The sequence below is a fragment of the Giraffa tippelskirchi genome, chromosome 9 (assembly GCF_054371585.1).
Source record: "Giraffa tippelskirchi isolate mGirTip1 chromosome 9, T2T-mGirTip1v1.2.pri, whole genome shotgun sequence".
Taxonomy (NCBI): domain Eukaryota; kingdom Metazoa; phylum Chordata; class Mammalia; order Artiodactyla; family Giraffidae; genus Giraffa; species Giraffa tippelskirchi.
The window spans coordinates 71,865,206-71,879,500 of NC_137283.1; the positions used below are offsets into that span (position 1 = coordinate 71,865,206).

The 14,295-nt window shown below is 40.5% G+C and overlaps 1 protein-coding gene across 41 annotated transcripts in view; it reads right to left on the reverse strand.

Annotated features, from left to right (window-relative positions):
• RIMS1 (regulating synaptic membrane exocytosis 1) overlaps positions 1-14,295 on the reverse strand; it is a 599,905-nt gene that overhangs the window by 128,461 nt on the left and 457,149 nt on the right. For 17 of the 41 annotated variants that reach the window (XM_081526200.1, XM_081526184.1, XM_081526195.1 and 14 more), the window contains one exon: positions 9,618-9,689. The exons of 17 other annotated variants lie outside the window; for them this stretch is intronic. In XM_081526200.1, coding sequence (XP_081382326.1) covers positions 9,618-9,689 — 72 coding nt within the window. Of the gene's footprint in view, positions 1-678; positions 862-9,617; positions 9,690-14,295 lie in introns of all 41 variants that reach the window. 7 more of the 41 variants (XM_081526161.1, XM_081526190.1, XM_081526164.1 and 4 more) reach the window with 2 other exon arrangements.

A 14,295-nucleotide genomic window follows, 5' to 3' on the forward strand; every position in this document is an offset into this window, starting at 1 on the left:
AAGGCTCCTAGACTGCTACAATTGAATCCATGTAAGTGACAAGAGTAGTTATAGCTACAGACTTTTATAAGCTACCATTCACTTGCAATTTATTTTAAATAGGAAAAGTCTGAAAAAAATATGTATAAAAAGAACCTTGGGCACATGCTATGAAATATACTGGAGAACAGATCAAAATTACAGATACAAATTTAAGAAGCGTGCGGATACATTACTACTATACTGGACTAAGCTGACCTCCATCTGCTTTTATTCAAATTTATTTTTTTTATATTTAAGAATTTTAAAGCACTCTCAGAATTTTGTGAACAAAGATGAAAGACTTGTTTTTTCCCTAATTCCTCTTATACATTTTAAAGCAAATACACATTTAATTCCTGGCAATTTCTTATATAGAATTTCACATAATTAAAAAAAAAGTATATATGAATATGCCACAAACAGATGAAAGGACATAACACAGGCAAGTTTAGTTTTCAGTAATGGCTGGTTGGCAGGAAGTGTAGAAGAGCGGGTCACCAGGACAGTGAAGGCAGATGCAGGTAAGGGCGGATGTGGAGGGGTTTAAGTGTCACAAAGAAGGATCGAGGGCTATGGCGCCGTGATGAGTGACAGTGTCGAGAGCTCAGGGAGGCACAACACCACAGCGACACCTGGAGGCGGACACTGAACAGCGACCTTGTCAGGAGCGGAGAAGGCGGCGCGGAGCCTCCGGGGGCAAGGCGGCGCATGGGGCCCAGTGCTCTGACACTAGGGTGCTCGCTCGAGCGGGAGCGAGCGGGGTGTTTCCCCCTAAGGACTGGCTCATCAGTCGCTCTCGCGGCTGCGTATCCCCTTCTAGAAAGACATGGTGGGAGAACCCTAAAACATTAGGGTCAGAAAAGATCTTCAGTCAGCAGGGCACATCCACTTTGATACCAGCATATCTGTCCAAGGAAAACCTGGTTACTCGTACAAGGCAGTGATTTTTAAAACCCAGGAGCAAACCCGTCACAGTGTTACTGAGCGGGACTTCACACGAAATGGACGCGTGATCGCGAACGTGCACGCCCAGTGGTCCTGCGAGGACCCATGTGGGTTCCTCCAGGGGGACGAGCCTTCAGGGCCCACAGGGCCGAGACTTCCGACTCTCGTGTCTTACTGAGCTGATCTCTGGTGCCTGGAACACAGCAGAGCTCAGTAAAGAGATCGGGACTGCAGAGAGAACACCATCGCCACGATGAACCCGGGAGGCTTGAACCACTTGCCCTCAAGAAGGAGCAAGGCACTCCGTGCGCATTCACAGTGTTCACAATTGGACCCTGCAGTAGCAAGTTCCTACCAAACAGCAAAGGGACGCCATCTTATGAGGTTATTTTAAATAGATCAACAAATTAAAACGATATAAGGTGGAGAATGCTTTGTTTTTGAGCTGACTAAATGCAAACGGCTGATATATGGATAAAAACACATCCTCTAAGGCATAAAAGTATCGGAAAGGATATGTGTCTATATATTGACAGCTATTTTAATATGGTGTTCAAAATTATTATGAAGCAAATGTCTAAATTAAGGATTAAAAATTAAAAACTGATGTTTACATGTGAATATATGTGTATATATTATATATATGCTTCTTTAAAACATACACACTTTTGCTTTATTTATTATTTTTTGTATTTTAAATAAAGTGCACATTTAAAATACCTAATCTGTATTATTTTTCATAGTCACAGAAGCCAAGAAATAACAATTCATCCTTTTGAAAACAATGCTGTAATATTCAGTTAAGTCATTTAAAGTGGTGAGTCAAGAATCCATACTGATCACAGGAAGTAGTGATACATTAATTACCGAGTGTTTATTCAACTTTTATTTGGATTGACAATTTTTCTCTTAAGTAGAATGTCTTTTGCAGCTGTAATTATATTGATTCAGAGTATATCCTCTATTTTCAAACAACAAAATGGGAAAATGTCAGATTTTAGAGCATAAAAAGGTACAACTTAGGTATCTAATGTGCATTTAACCTTTTTGAGCTCTGGATTAATGCTGCATCAGACCCTAAGGCATATCCAGAAACCTGGACAGTCATTTTGATTTCTGAATTAATGGAAGAGAGCACTGACACCATGTATCAAAGCTGTTCATTCATTCTGGGTTGACTTCTCACATGAACTCAACTCTACAGAATTAACTTACATGGGAAGGATCAAGGTGTGATCAAGTCCTTTCCAATGATAAATAATGAGTTTTTATCTATTATTCTTTAAAAGCCATTATCATGAGAATAAACTTCAACACTTCCTTGTACAAAATACACTCTAACGTGGTTTGAAAGTTTAATAATACAGTTTTTACTCTAGTCCAGACAAATTTCATAGATCTTGCAATTTCACTAAAATCTTGCTTCATTTCTTAATGCAATTCATAAACTAAAAGAACTTCCTAAATGCAACTTGACATACGAATAATTTAGGTAAGCTTTATGTGACCCCAAAGTAAATGACAAAAATATAAAAAGCACTCTTCACTGGTGGTCCAGTGGTGAAGGCGTTGCATTTCCACTGAAGGGGCACGGTTTCAATTCCTGGTTGGGGAACTAAGAGCTCCCATGCCTTGAGACATAGCCAAATATCTATCTATCTATCTAATTTGCCACTCATTCTGTATAAATACAAAACGGCAATTTCAGGGGCAAATAAGTGCAAATTCATTTCTAGATGAATAAATGTACACAGATCTTCCCAAGCCACGAGCTTTCAGGGCCCAAGAATAGAGTGTCCTGTTGGGGTTGATTGCTTAGCGCCAGGGCTGTTTTTCCTTTGAGACCAATCACAAGTCCCTCAGGAACAAAACAGCTTCTGCTACCAGCCTATCTATAACTAGTGTGAAAGCACAGGCTCCAAGGAGGCGTGGAAACCATTCTGGCTGAGGATAAACCAGGCTGGATCACAGGAGCGGGACGGAGGAGAGTGACAAGGCAAGGGCTGGAGAGAGACGAGCCAGGCTTTGGAGAAAGAGATGGTGCAGACAAGGGGAGTTTGTTTCAGAGGAGAGGAAGGAGGGTAATCAGGAAATTCTGAGGTCCAGGAGTGAGATGGGAGGAAATCCAGACTTTTCCATGAGATGGGATGTGCTGAGAATGTAAAGGTATCGAGGGAAAGAGACCAGGAAGGAGCAGGCCAGAGATGGACAGGGAGTGAAGGACGGAGGAGGAGGTTGGTGGGAGCAAGTGTTCCTCACCGGGCATCCACATGGCGCCATCTACATACGCCAGGCTCTAGCGTGTCTGTCTGTGTACATGCATGTGGTGTGGTGTACATATCACATACATACACAGGTGTCCTTTTTTGCATTTTCACAACAGCTCTTCAAAGTATTATCATTCCTATGTTATAGATGGGAAAACTGGGGGCTCGTAGTGTGAATTGCAAAAAGACAAATAACTAGCTTGATAAAGGCAGGACCCACAGAGTATATGAAGCTCCAACTCTGCTCTCTTTTCTGCCTTTGAGGCCGGACTGGCTTCTATTATCATGAGATGAAACATGGTAATATCACATCCCTGGATATATTGTTCATCTTGCAACACAAAATATAAATGCATGTCCAGTAACAAACTGCTTGACAAGATTTAATAGAATCGTATTTTGAAAGTTTATAGGACTAAAATATATGGAAAATGGTATTTAATGAATATCAACTCTGCTTCATATGTCTACACATAACACACTTTTGAAATAAAAATAGTGAGGGTTGTAGAACAAAATATGAATCCAATCTAACTAAAACTCCAGTTCACCACCTCCAAACGAGTTTCTAAATATTTACTGCTGAGTTCAACCTATGCCTACTGTCTTCACCTAAGACTAGTGTGCCTGAACTAAAGTTTATATTTCCCCACCAAAATCTTAGTTTGTTGGACATTTCTGTTGCTGCAAGGAGACTTGCAGTAAATTGCTTCTATTGCTGCTTAAAAATAGAGTCCTTTTAAAAAACTACTTGTTAAAGGACAGAGATGCATGTGGTACTTAAAGTCACCATGGTTCCTCCCGTGGTGTCTGTGGCTTTTTTCAGCAGCACCAGCACAACATAAAATGAATGCGTAAGCAATTCTAAATATCATCCCTGACGAAACATCCCCCAGTCAGGGTTCAGAAACAGGTTCCCCAAGAAGAAAAGTCCCCAGAGTAGGATGTGCAGCAGTGCTAACAATCCGCAAAGCTCAGCGCACATAAGGGTGAACAGATACATATTTATTTACCAAGGAGCTTCCTGAGGGTCTGAAGCTCCCCTTCAATAGTTAGACATGTAAGTCAGAAATCAGTTCTGCCTTTCTTCTGTCTAGAACTGGTTATCATAGCTTTCAAAACATTTTCTTGCACGGCTATTCCTGAAAAGGTTACGTTTTTGAGGCCAACAAAGGGCCTTAAAAGTTATGATCGTCACACAGCAAATTCTGCCTAAGGCCAGGATGGGTCTGTATGCTGGGGCTCCTCTGGGGAGCTGTCAATTCCTGAGGCCAAGAATCAGTGTCCAGAGCATTCATACTGTGGCCTCATTCACCTGGAGCTGAACATCAACTTACAAGGTATCTTCAAAAGAAGTGAGAGCTAACATAAACCTAGAAAATCCAGGCCAATTCTTCTATTGTAATGAGCTATTCATCAATTCCCTTGAAAGCTAAGCATGAGACTTACACTCTAATAAAAATCAATGAAGAGCTTTAATTATAATCAAACAAATTCAAATACCTAACAGGTCTGAGTTTTCTACATGAAAACCTACAAGCAAAGCAAGTAATGGAAAGAGTAATATGAATATGGCCTTAAGCAAACATTTGAGGCAGGGGGGAATGGAATCCCTTCTATTCTTACTGGAGGGAAGATTTGTGATTATCCACACACACAGGTGGTGGCTCAGATGGTAAAGAATCTGCCTGCAATGCAGGACACCCAGATCCCAGGGTTGGGAAGGTTCCCTAAAGAAAGAAATGGCAACCCACTCCAGTATTCTTGCCTGGAGAATTACATGGACAGAGGAGCCTGGTGGGCTGCCGTCCATGGGGTTGCAAACAGTCAGACACGACTGAGCGACTAACAACACCACCACACGTGTTCAGTGTTGCCAGGGATGACGCTCAAACATCTCTCATTTGGAGGGAAACATGTTCAGTTGACTCTAGAATCATCTAACATTTTGTAAAACCGTATCTTACTGTCAAAAAACCTTGTACATTGATTCTGGAAAATGGCACAGAGTAGACATTTAACTACTAATTGTTAAATGAATTAAAGAAGTCTCTGTGGAATATAAAGAATATGAAACTTTGAGGAAAATTTTCAGTCTTGTGAAAATAAATGGGAGTAGCTTCAGTAATTTATATTCTGGTAAAGAGACTGTATTATAATTAGATGTATTGAGAGTAAAGTAAAGGCAAACAGTTACATAATCAGTATTTTCACTACATTCTTCTCACCTATCATCTAGCTAGCTAGCCATGTATCTATTTCTCTGTCTGGCCATCAGTGTACGTATGTATCTATTTCTCTGTCTGCCCACCTATGCATGCATGCGTGCTTGTATGCACGTATGTATGTGTGTTGTTGTTGTTCAGTCCCTAAGTTGTGTCCAGCTCTTTGTGACCCCATAGACGGCAGCACGCCAGGCTTCCCTGTCCCTCACTATCTTCCTGAGTTTGCTCCAACTCATGTTCACTGCGTCGGTGATGCCACTCAATCATCTCACCCTCTGTGGCCCCCTTCTCCTCCTGCCCTCAATACTTCCTAGCATCAGGATCTTTCCCAATGAGCAACCTAGTTATTCTCACCAGGTGGCCAAAGCATTGACCAACAAAGTATTGAGCGAAAAACACTCTCACTTTTTCAGGAAATCTTGGTTTCTACTAGGCCATTACGACAAACTAGGCATTCTGTAATGGAAAACAGCCCCTTCTGAGTTACCTTGACACACTCACTTGCTGCAGCTGTGCTCTATGTTAAGTTCTGAGTCTGAAATTTCAACTTTGCCTACTGAAGGTATCTTTTCGAGTTTTTTGGGAGGAGAAAAAGTAGAAAACTCACTTTAAATTGTATAAAGTGAGCTTCATCATCAGTCCTTCCAAAGAATATTCAGGGTTGATTTCCTTTAGGATTGACTGGTTTGATATTCTTGCTGTCCAAGGAACTCTCAAGAGTCTTTTCTAGCACCAAAATTCAAAAGCATCAATTCTTCGGCACTCAGCCTTCTTCATGGTCAAACTCTAACATTCATATACGAACCTTGTCAGCAAAGTGATGTCTCTGCTTTTCAATACGCTGTCTAGATCTGTCACAGCTTTTCTTCCAAGGAGCAAGAGCCTTTTAATTTCATGGGTGCACTCACCATCTGCAGTGATTTTGGAGCCCAAGAAAATAAAATCTGTCACTATTTCCACTGTTTCCCCATCTATTTGCCATGAAGTGATGGGACCAGATGCCATGATCTTAGTTTCTTGAATGTTGAGTTTTAAGCCAGCTTTTTCACTCTCCTCTTTCACTCTCAAGAGGCTCTTTTATTCCTCTTCATTTTCTGCCACTTAAGCGGTACCATCAGCATATTTGTGGTTGTTGATACTTCTCCCAGAAATCTTGATTCCAGTTTGTGATTCATCCATCCCTGCATTTTGCATGATGTACTCTGCACATAAGTTAAACAAGCTGGGTGGCCATATACAGCCTTGACGTTCTTCTTTCCCAATCTGGAACCAGTCTGAGGTTCCATGTTTGGTCCTAACTGTTGCTTCTTTATCTGCATACAGGTTTCTCTGGACGTAGGCATGGTGGGTGGTCTGGTATTCCCATCTCTTTAAGAATTTTCCACAGACTGTTGTGATCAAGACAGTTAAAGGCTTTAGTGTAGTCAATGAAACAGAAGTAGACTTTTTGTTGGGGGGGATTCCCTTGCTTTTTCCCTGATCCAATGGATGTTGGCAATTTGATCTCTGTATCTGGAAGTTCTCAGTTCATGTACTCCTGAAGCCCAGCTTGAAGGATTTTGAGCATTATCTTGCTAGCATGTGAAATGACTGCAACTGTATGGTAGTTTGAACATTATTTGACACTGCCTTTCTTTGGATTTGGAAAGAAAACTGACCTTCTCCAGTCCTATGGCCACTGCTGAGCTTTCCAAATTTGTTGACATATTGAGTGCAGCACTAACAGCATCATCTTTTAAGATTTTAAATAGGTCAGCTGGAATTCCATCACATCCACTAACTTTGTTCACGGTAATTCTTACTCCAGCCCACTTGACTTCACACTCCAAGACATCTGGCTCTAGATGAGTGACCACAACTTTGTGGTTATCTGGGTCATTAAGCTCTTGTTTGCATAGTTTCTCTGTGTATTCCTGCCACTTCTTCTTAATCTCTTCTGCTTCTGTTAGGTCCTTGCCATTTCTGTCCTTTATTATGCCTGCCTTTGCATGAAATGTTCCCTTAGTATCTCCAACATTCTTGAAATGATCTCTAGTCTTTCCCACTCTACTGTTTTCCTCTTTTTTTTTTTTTTTTGCATTGTTCACTTAAGAAGGCTTCCTTTTCTCTCCTTGCCATTCTCTGCAACTTTGCATTCAGTTGGGTATATCTTTCCCTTTCTCCTTTGCTTTTTACTTCTCCTTTTTTCTCAGATATTTGTAAGGTCTCCTCAGACAACCATCTTGCCTTTTTCCATTTCTTTTTCTTTGGGATAGTTTTGGTCACCGTCTCCTGTACAGTGTTACAAACCTCTGTCCATAGTTCTTCAGGCACTCTTTCTGTCATTATCTGTTTATCTATCTGTTCATCTATTTATCTATTTCTCTGTCCATCTGTGTTTTTATGTATGTACATATCTATTGAGGTCTTCCCTGGTGGCTTAGTTGTAAAAGAATTTGCCTGCAATGCAATGGATGACAGTTCAACCCCTGGGTTGAGAAGATCCCCTGGAGAAGAAAATGCAACCGACTCCAGTCTTCTTGCCTCGGAAATCCCAAGGACAGAGAAGTCTGGCCAGCTACAGTCCACGGGATCACAAAGAATCAGACACAACTTAGCCGCTAAACCACCACTATCACCACTATTGCTCTATTTTATCTACCTGTCCATCTACGTAAGAATGTATGTATCTATCTATCTATTTCTATCTCTAGAAGACTGGTATGTATCTATTTATTCAATGTCTCTGCAAAACCGAATTTCTACTTGGCACTTTTTTTGGTTCCTGGGATCCTTGTTCCATCGTAAGTTAAGTTGCCTATGTAGTCCATATCTCCATAGATCATTAGCCAGAAACCAATTCAATCTCCTGTTCACCCATGATGCTTGATGTGACTAATACCTTCTCATTTTTCTAACCTCACCTAAGAGGTATTATCCTCTGGAAAGCTTGCCCTTTTTTGTTGCTCGCTATTTTATTCCTTGAATTGGTCACACAGCTTGGCACATATTTGCTGACTGCATGGATCATGGAATTGCAGCTTCCCTCTTTACCAAGTTTCCTTCTTGTGACAGCCTTGCGGGTGTTTCCCATCTACCCCTGGATCTTTCAATCCACTTTCCAAAGTGTTGTTCAAGTGATCTATAACTTTGGGACTCAGAACCAATCACGTGGAGGGAATTGCCGTGGCTCAAGGAGTAATAAGGTAGAAGTTAAAATTCTATACCACAGCGTGTGAGGTCATTTATAGGAATCTCTAAGAATGTCTCCCGTTTTGTTTTCAACCTCTCTCCCATCTCATGAACTGGCCCCCAATAAGCATGGTTTCCACAAACTCAAGAGGGTATTTCAGTTCTTAGTGTTTTCACATGCCGTTCCTTTCTCAAAGCACACGCTACTCTTGACATCTGCTTTTATACACTTAGATTAGTTCACCTAATCTCGCCTGCAGCCTCTTTCCCTTGTGTTCTCACTATGCCTTGCGTCACCTCTATGGCAGCTGAGACACCAGAATGCCTGCATCCACTTACATCTATGCCACCCTGCACACCCTCAATACTGATGGGACGAGTGGATATATGTAATTGGATTTTTGGTGTTTCTTTTTTAGAGCTATGCAAAAATTCCATCAGTATCTTGAACCTAAAAGCACTTTAAAATTTTATAAAAAGTACAAACAAAGTACGAGAAATCACTTAATTTCCACATTAACTTAGCGAATATCTTAAGTTGTAGTTATGAGTAGACTCAGATTATGCATTTGTAGAACAGATTTTAAAGACGATGGCATCATTTGGATAAATAGCGGACACTCAAAATACTTGCATATTTCAGGTAACATATTCATCGGTAACATTTCAATAATCTCAGAAACCAAATATTAACGTCTTAAAATGTATATAGGACTACACTGCATTCAATCGTTTTTTAGTGATCAGAATAATCACTAAGAGAAATGCATGAGATTTTTCTTAAGCCCTAAGACTTAGGGGTTGCCTTCAAACTATCCATCTCTCATTTTTTGAATGAGGCTATCCCCATGTAGGAGATTTCTCAACAGGAATGTCTCTCTAAGCATCGCAACTGTGTTTAACCACCGATCTTGTAAAATGAGAGAGGAGGTACCCCAGAACATCTTAGTGAAACAGAAGATGCTGCACAGCACAACACCGAGCCTACCTTTCTGCATCAGAGGCAGTGCCTTTCCTAGTCTGGTTTTGGATGCTAGATCTTTCAGACTTTCTGGAGTGCCTGTGGAATGAAATGTTAAAGAAACACAAAATATATGATGAATCACGCTACAGTCATCTGCTCATCTTGTACAATGACAAAAGCAACTGATATGGAAAAATGGCAACTACTTTACCTAAATGGTTTTGTCAATCAGTCCTTTCTTAAAATAAAACAAAAATGAGAACTGGTGTTGTGTAGAAGACACAATTTCCCACCAGGAGGCACAGAAGCTGACACCCCACCAGTGTAGACGAGAAAGTCTACAGTCCTGATGTCAAGGAGACTCCTGCTGGCAACTGCTAGCAACTGAGGCGGAAACAAACTCACTGGTGAAATGCAGTAATGAGAGACACGGGGACAGTTGTGGTTTAGGCACTGAAAGACCACACACGGGGGAAGTGCTCGCCACCCTGAAAGTCTCAAACCTGGTGCTACAAAGATGCTTTCCTTTGCTTGTTTTCTCCTCCAAATTATGCTCTGGTGAAATGCGTTTGATATTTAAAAATCAACTATTCAAATTATTTTATAATTATCATATACTTCTGTACTCATGTAGTATTTTAAAGAGCTAATCATCCATCACAAACCAAATAACTAATAAAGTTCACAATTAACTCTATATTCTAAAAGCACTTATGTATATTGAACATTTGAAACTTGAAATGCATTTCCCACAGAAATAATGCTTATACACAGTACTAACCTCCCCAAGGCATCTTACATATGTCTATATTCATCCTAAAATGTGTCTGGACTACAATACACTTGAAATAAATAAAAAATACTGTGGCCAAGAAGCTCACTTATTTTTAAAAAAAGAGAGAGAAACTATAAAACAATAAAGTTTATCCTGGAGAAGAGAATTCTCCAGTATTCTTGCCTGAAGAATTCTACAGACAGAGGAGCCTGGTTGGGCTACAGTCCATGGGGTTGCAAAGAGTCGGACACAGCTGAACAACTCTCACATCAGATAACTGGTTGCCTACAATTTATTTTTATTGTCTGATATCCTTTCCTTCCAACAATGTTAAGGAGAAAATTGTCCGCTTTTTTTTTTTTTTGAGATATTATTGGCATATACCGTTATACTAGTTTCAGATGTGTGACATAATGACCACCCCAATAAGCCTGGTCTACATCTATCACCACTCACGTCAGTACTTTTCTTGTGACAGGAAGCTTTAAGATCTAGTCTCTCATCTCTACTCTTTCAACATATTAATGCCAGATGCTCTAAGTGTCCAGCACAGGTCCAGTTCCGTCAGGCCCAGGGGTGCGGAAGAGCAGAGGAGTCCTAAGCACATGCCTGTGATCAATAAGGAAAGTCACTGGTAGAAAAAGTTTTCTCCTGGAGCAGACAGAAGTACCAGGTGCAGAGCAGGAAGTGATCAGGAGGGAAGGCAGAGGAAAGAGGTCTGCAGACCCAGGGGCCTGAGCTCCAACAAACATGTGGTCCAACATCTGGGGAAATTTATACTTGGCCCCAAGCTTCTCTGGTGGCTCAGATGGTAAAGAATCTACCTGCAATGTGGGAGACCCAGGTTTGATCCCTGGGTCAGGAAGATCCCCCAGAGAAGGAAATGGCAACCCACTCCAGTATTCTTGCCTGGAGAATTCTACGGACAGAGAAGCCTGGTGGGCTACAGTCCATGAGGTCGCAAAGAGTCAGACATGACCAAGCGACTAACACACACGTTTGGTCCCAAGAGTGTCCTGGGACCGAGAGAGCCAGAGTCCCTCGTCCCCTCTGGGAAGAGTGAGAGCCAAGTGAAGACACAGAGTTTCAGGCCAGTTCCTGAAACTCACAACCACTAAGGGTTTTCATTCATTCACTCATTCATTTAACAAATACTGTGTTTATACACCAGATGCTGCTCTAGCTGCTTGGGCTATGTCTGTGAACAAAGCAGACAAAATTTTTGCCCTCAAACAATTCGTGTTTTCTGGTAGAAGACAAACAATAAACAAGAACCCCTCAAACATGTAAACTGTATAACATGTCAGATCAATAATAAGAACAATGAGAAAACGTCAACCAGGGAAACACAGTTCAGAGATGTGCAGGAGGGATGCGGTCTCAGATAAAAGCAGGTTGCAGTTTGAAGGAAGATGCTCTGGAAGAGGGTGTGGGGGGAGGGTGGCAGGCTTTTGCACCAACTTTCTACATCCCTGCAATGAAAAGGTGATGAGCATCCTTTAGACTTTCTCTGCTTTTCTCCTATCCCTAGCCATTGCTACTAATTCAATGGAGATTTTATTTCCTCTATAAAATTTCAACTCTTCCTCTTCTCATCTCTAAAGTTTAATGGGCTCACATGTAAGACTGATCATCATAGTACCTGGTGATACCGATGATGACAGCGCTGATATTAACAACATCAAATATCTACTAAGAACTTGCTGTCTTTTCTCATCTAAGCTCACCAAGCCAATGAAGGCATACTTTTCTCTCATCCTTTTAAGAAGGAGGAGATTGAGGCTTGCAGGGGTGAAGTCAGTTGTTCTTACATGGACCTTGCATGTCAAACCACGACGTAAACTGAGAGTCTATAGTCTCAGTATCTGTGAACATGCTGCATCTGTGGCATAAACGACACTGGATCATGGTAGCTAAAAACAGGGATCGTAGGGCCAAACGGAGGTTATTCCCCACCGTCTTTCCGAACAGCTGAGTGATTCCAGTCAATTTACTCAACCTCTGTGTGCCCCAGGTTTCCTCTGCTTGCAAAGTGGCAAAAACACTATCACCTCACAGATTTGCTAACTCTACATATGGCAATATTACTATTTGTATTATAGTATTTGTAGTATGACATAGAACAAGGATTTTAGTTTTAGCATTACTTGGAATACCAAGATATCAATGCTATAAAAGTATTATTTAAAATGATAATGATATGTATTTGTTTCCCTAGAGTAAAAACTCTTACTCATCTATACGAGTATCATCCTCAGAGTCAGTGCCCCATAACTAGATGATAAATATCCACGCCGAGGTTCATGTGTCTAACTTTTGTTTTTGCTTTTGTTTGTAACACTCTATTTAAGGATGCCCCTTTTTTTCTCTTCAAATGCTAAAGAGAATTACTTTATTGAAGGTTCTTCTAAAGATTTCTACAAAGGATATGTCCTTATAATTTTTCTAACCACTTAAAAGAATCCTGGAGTTAAGTTAAACTGATATACACTTGATTGTAATAGTTCAGTGTAAAGCAAGAATAGAGAAGAAAATAGAAAATTCGACTGTCTTTTCTCTGAATATATCATACATTGTAAAGACAGATTTTTCTTGGAATAGTTTTGTGATGTGTACACGTGCTTGCGCTCAGTCGCTCAGTCTTGTCTGACTCTTTGCAACCCCATGCGCTGTAGCTTGTGAGCTTCCTCTGTCCATGGAATTTCCCAGGCAAGAATACTGGAATGGGTTGCCATTTCCTACTCCAGGGAATCTCGCCGACCCAGGGATTGAACCCACATCTCCTGCATTGGAAGGCAGATTCTTTACCACTAGCGCCACCTGGGTTAAAACCATCAATTTATATTCATGTACTGTTTTCCTGAAACTACTGGCCACAGAATCATAAAAAGGATCACAGTGAAAGAAACTACCTTCTACCTTACACTATTCTTTCCCAAGTTCCTTGTGGGCAGGCATTGTATCTGGGTCACACTGTAACATCAACGCCTAGCACATCGTAGCTTCTTATTAAATATATGTAGAATAAATAGGTGGTTTAAAAAGTAGTATTTTGAGTATGCTACTGGAATTTAAGAGTCTAAAAGATTATAACAAGTAAAAATCTAACTAGGATTATACAATTCAGCTTATATCAATCAATTTAGACATATACTGTTTTCTGATCATCAGTAAAACATAAAATACTATATATAAGAAATGCATTCTGGTTACTGCCTTATGCATAACGATGAGTTATCACTCCTGGCCCGATGCATGTTCATCATGATGCAACCAGGCAGCGTGGACTCAATTTTAGAATCTTAAGGGATGTCCGAATTCAGCTAATCCATCTACACCCACCTAAATCTATACAAAGGGAAATGAGTCCCAGCAAGGTTGAATGACTAGTTGAGGGAAATATGGGCCATAGTCAATCGGTGAGGACACTGCTCTCATGGCCCACGGTCCTGCCCCTCTGCCATCCAGCAACTCTGAATGACTTTATGGCCATTGAAGGGATCCCTCAACAAAATCAAATAAAACAGTGATAGCACTTCCATCATGTCTTAGCTATTTCGGGTTTTAACATGCATTTTGTTACATTAAAAATTTTAATTACCTTTTATTATTCTTAAAGAACATTTCTTTGGTTCAGGTATGCAAGAATCAGAGAATCCTCAGTTTGTTGTTGTCTTTTTTTTAATCACGACTTACAGCTGTACGATTTTGTGCCCAGTTCTTAGGGCACAAATGAGGTTCTTTAAAAGCTATAAAGGTCTATTCAAATATGTTATAACAACAATTATCGTATCATTAAGTGGAAGCAAGAGAAATAATCAGAAGAGTGGGAGTGTTCCTAATTAAAGCTAATTTTCTGGAACTCCTATTTTCAATTATCATTCTCTGTTAGATTAAGTGTGAAGATTCATAAAATGTACTAATGAA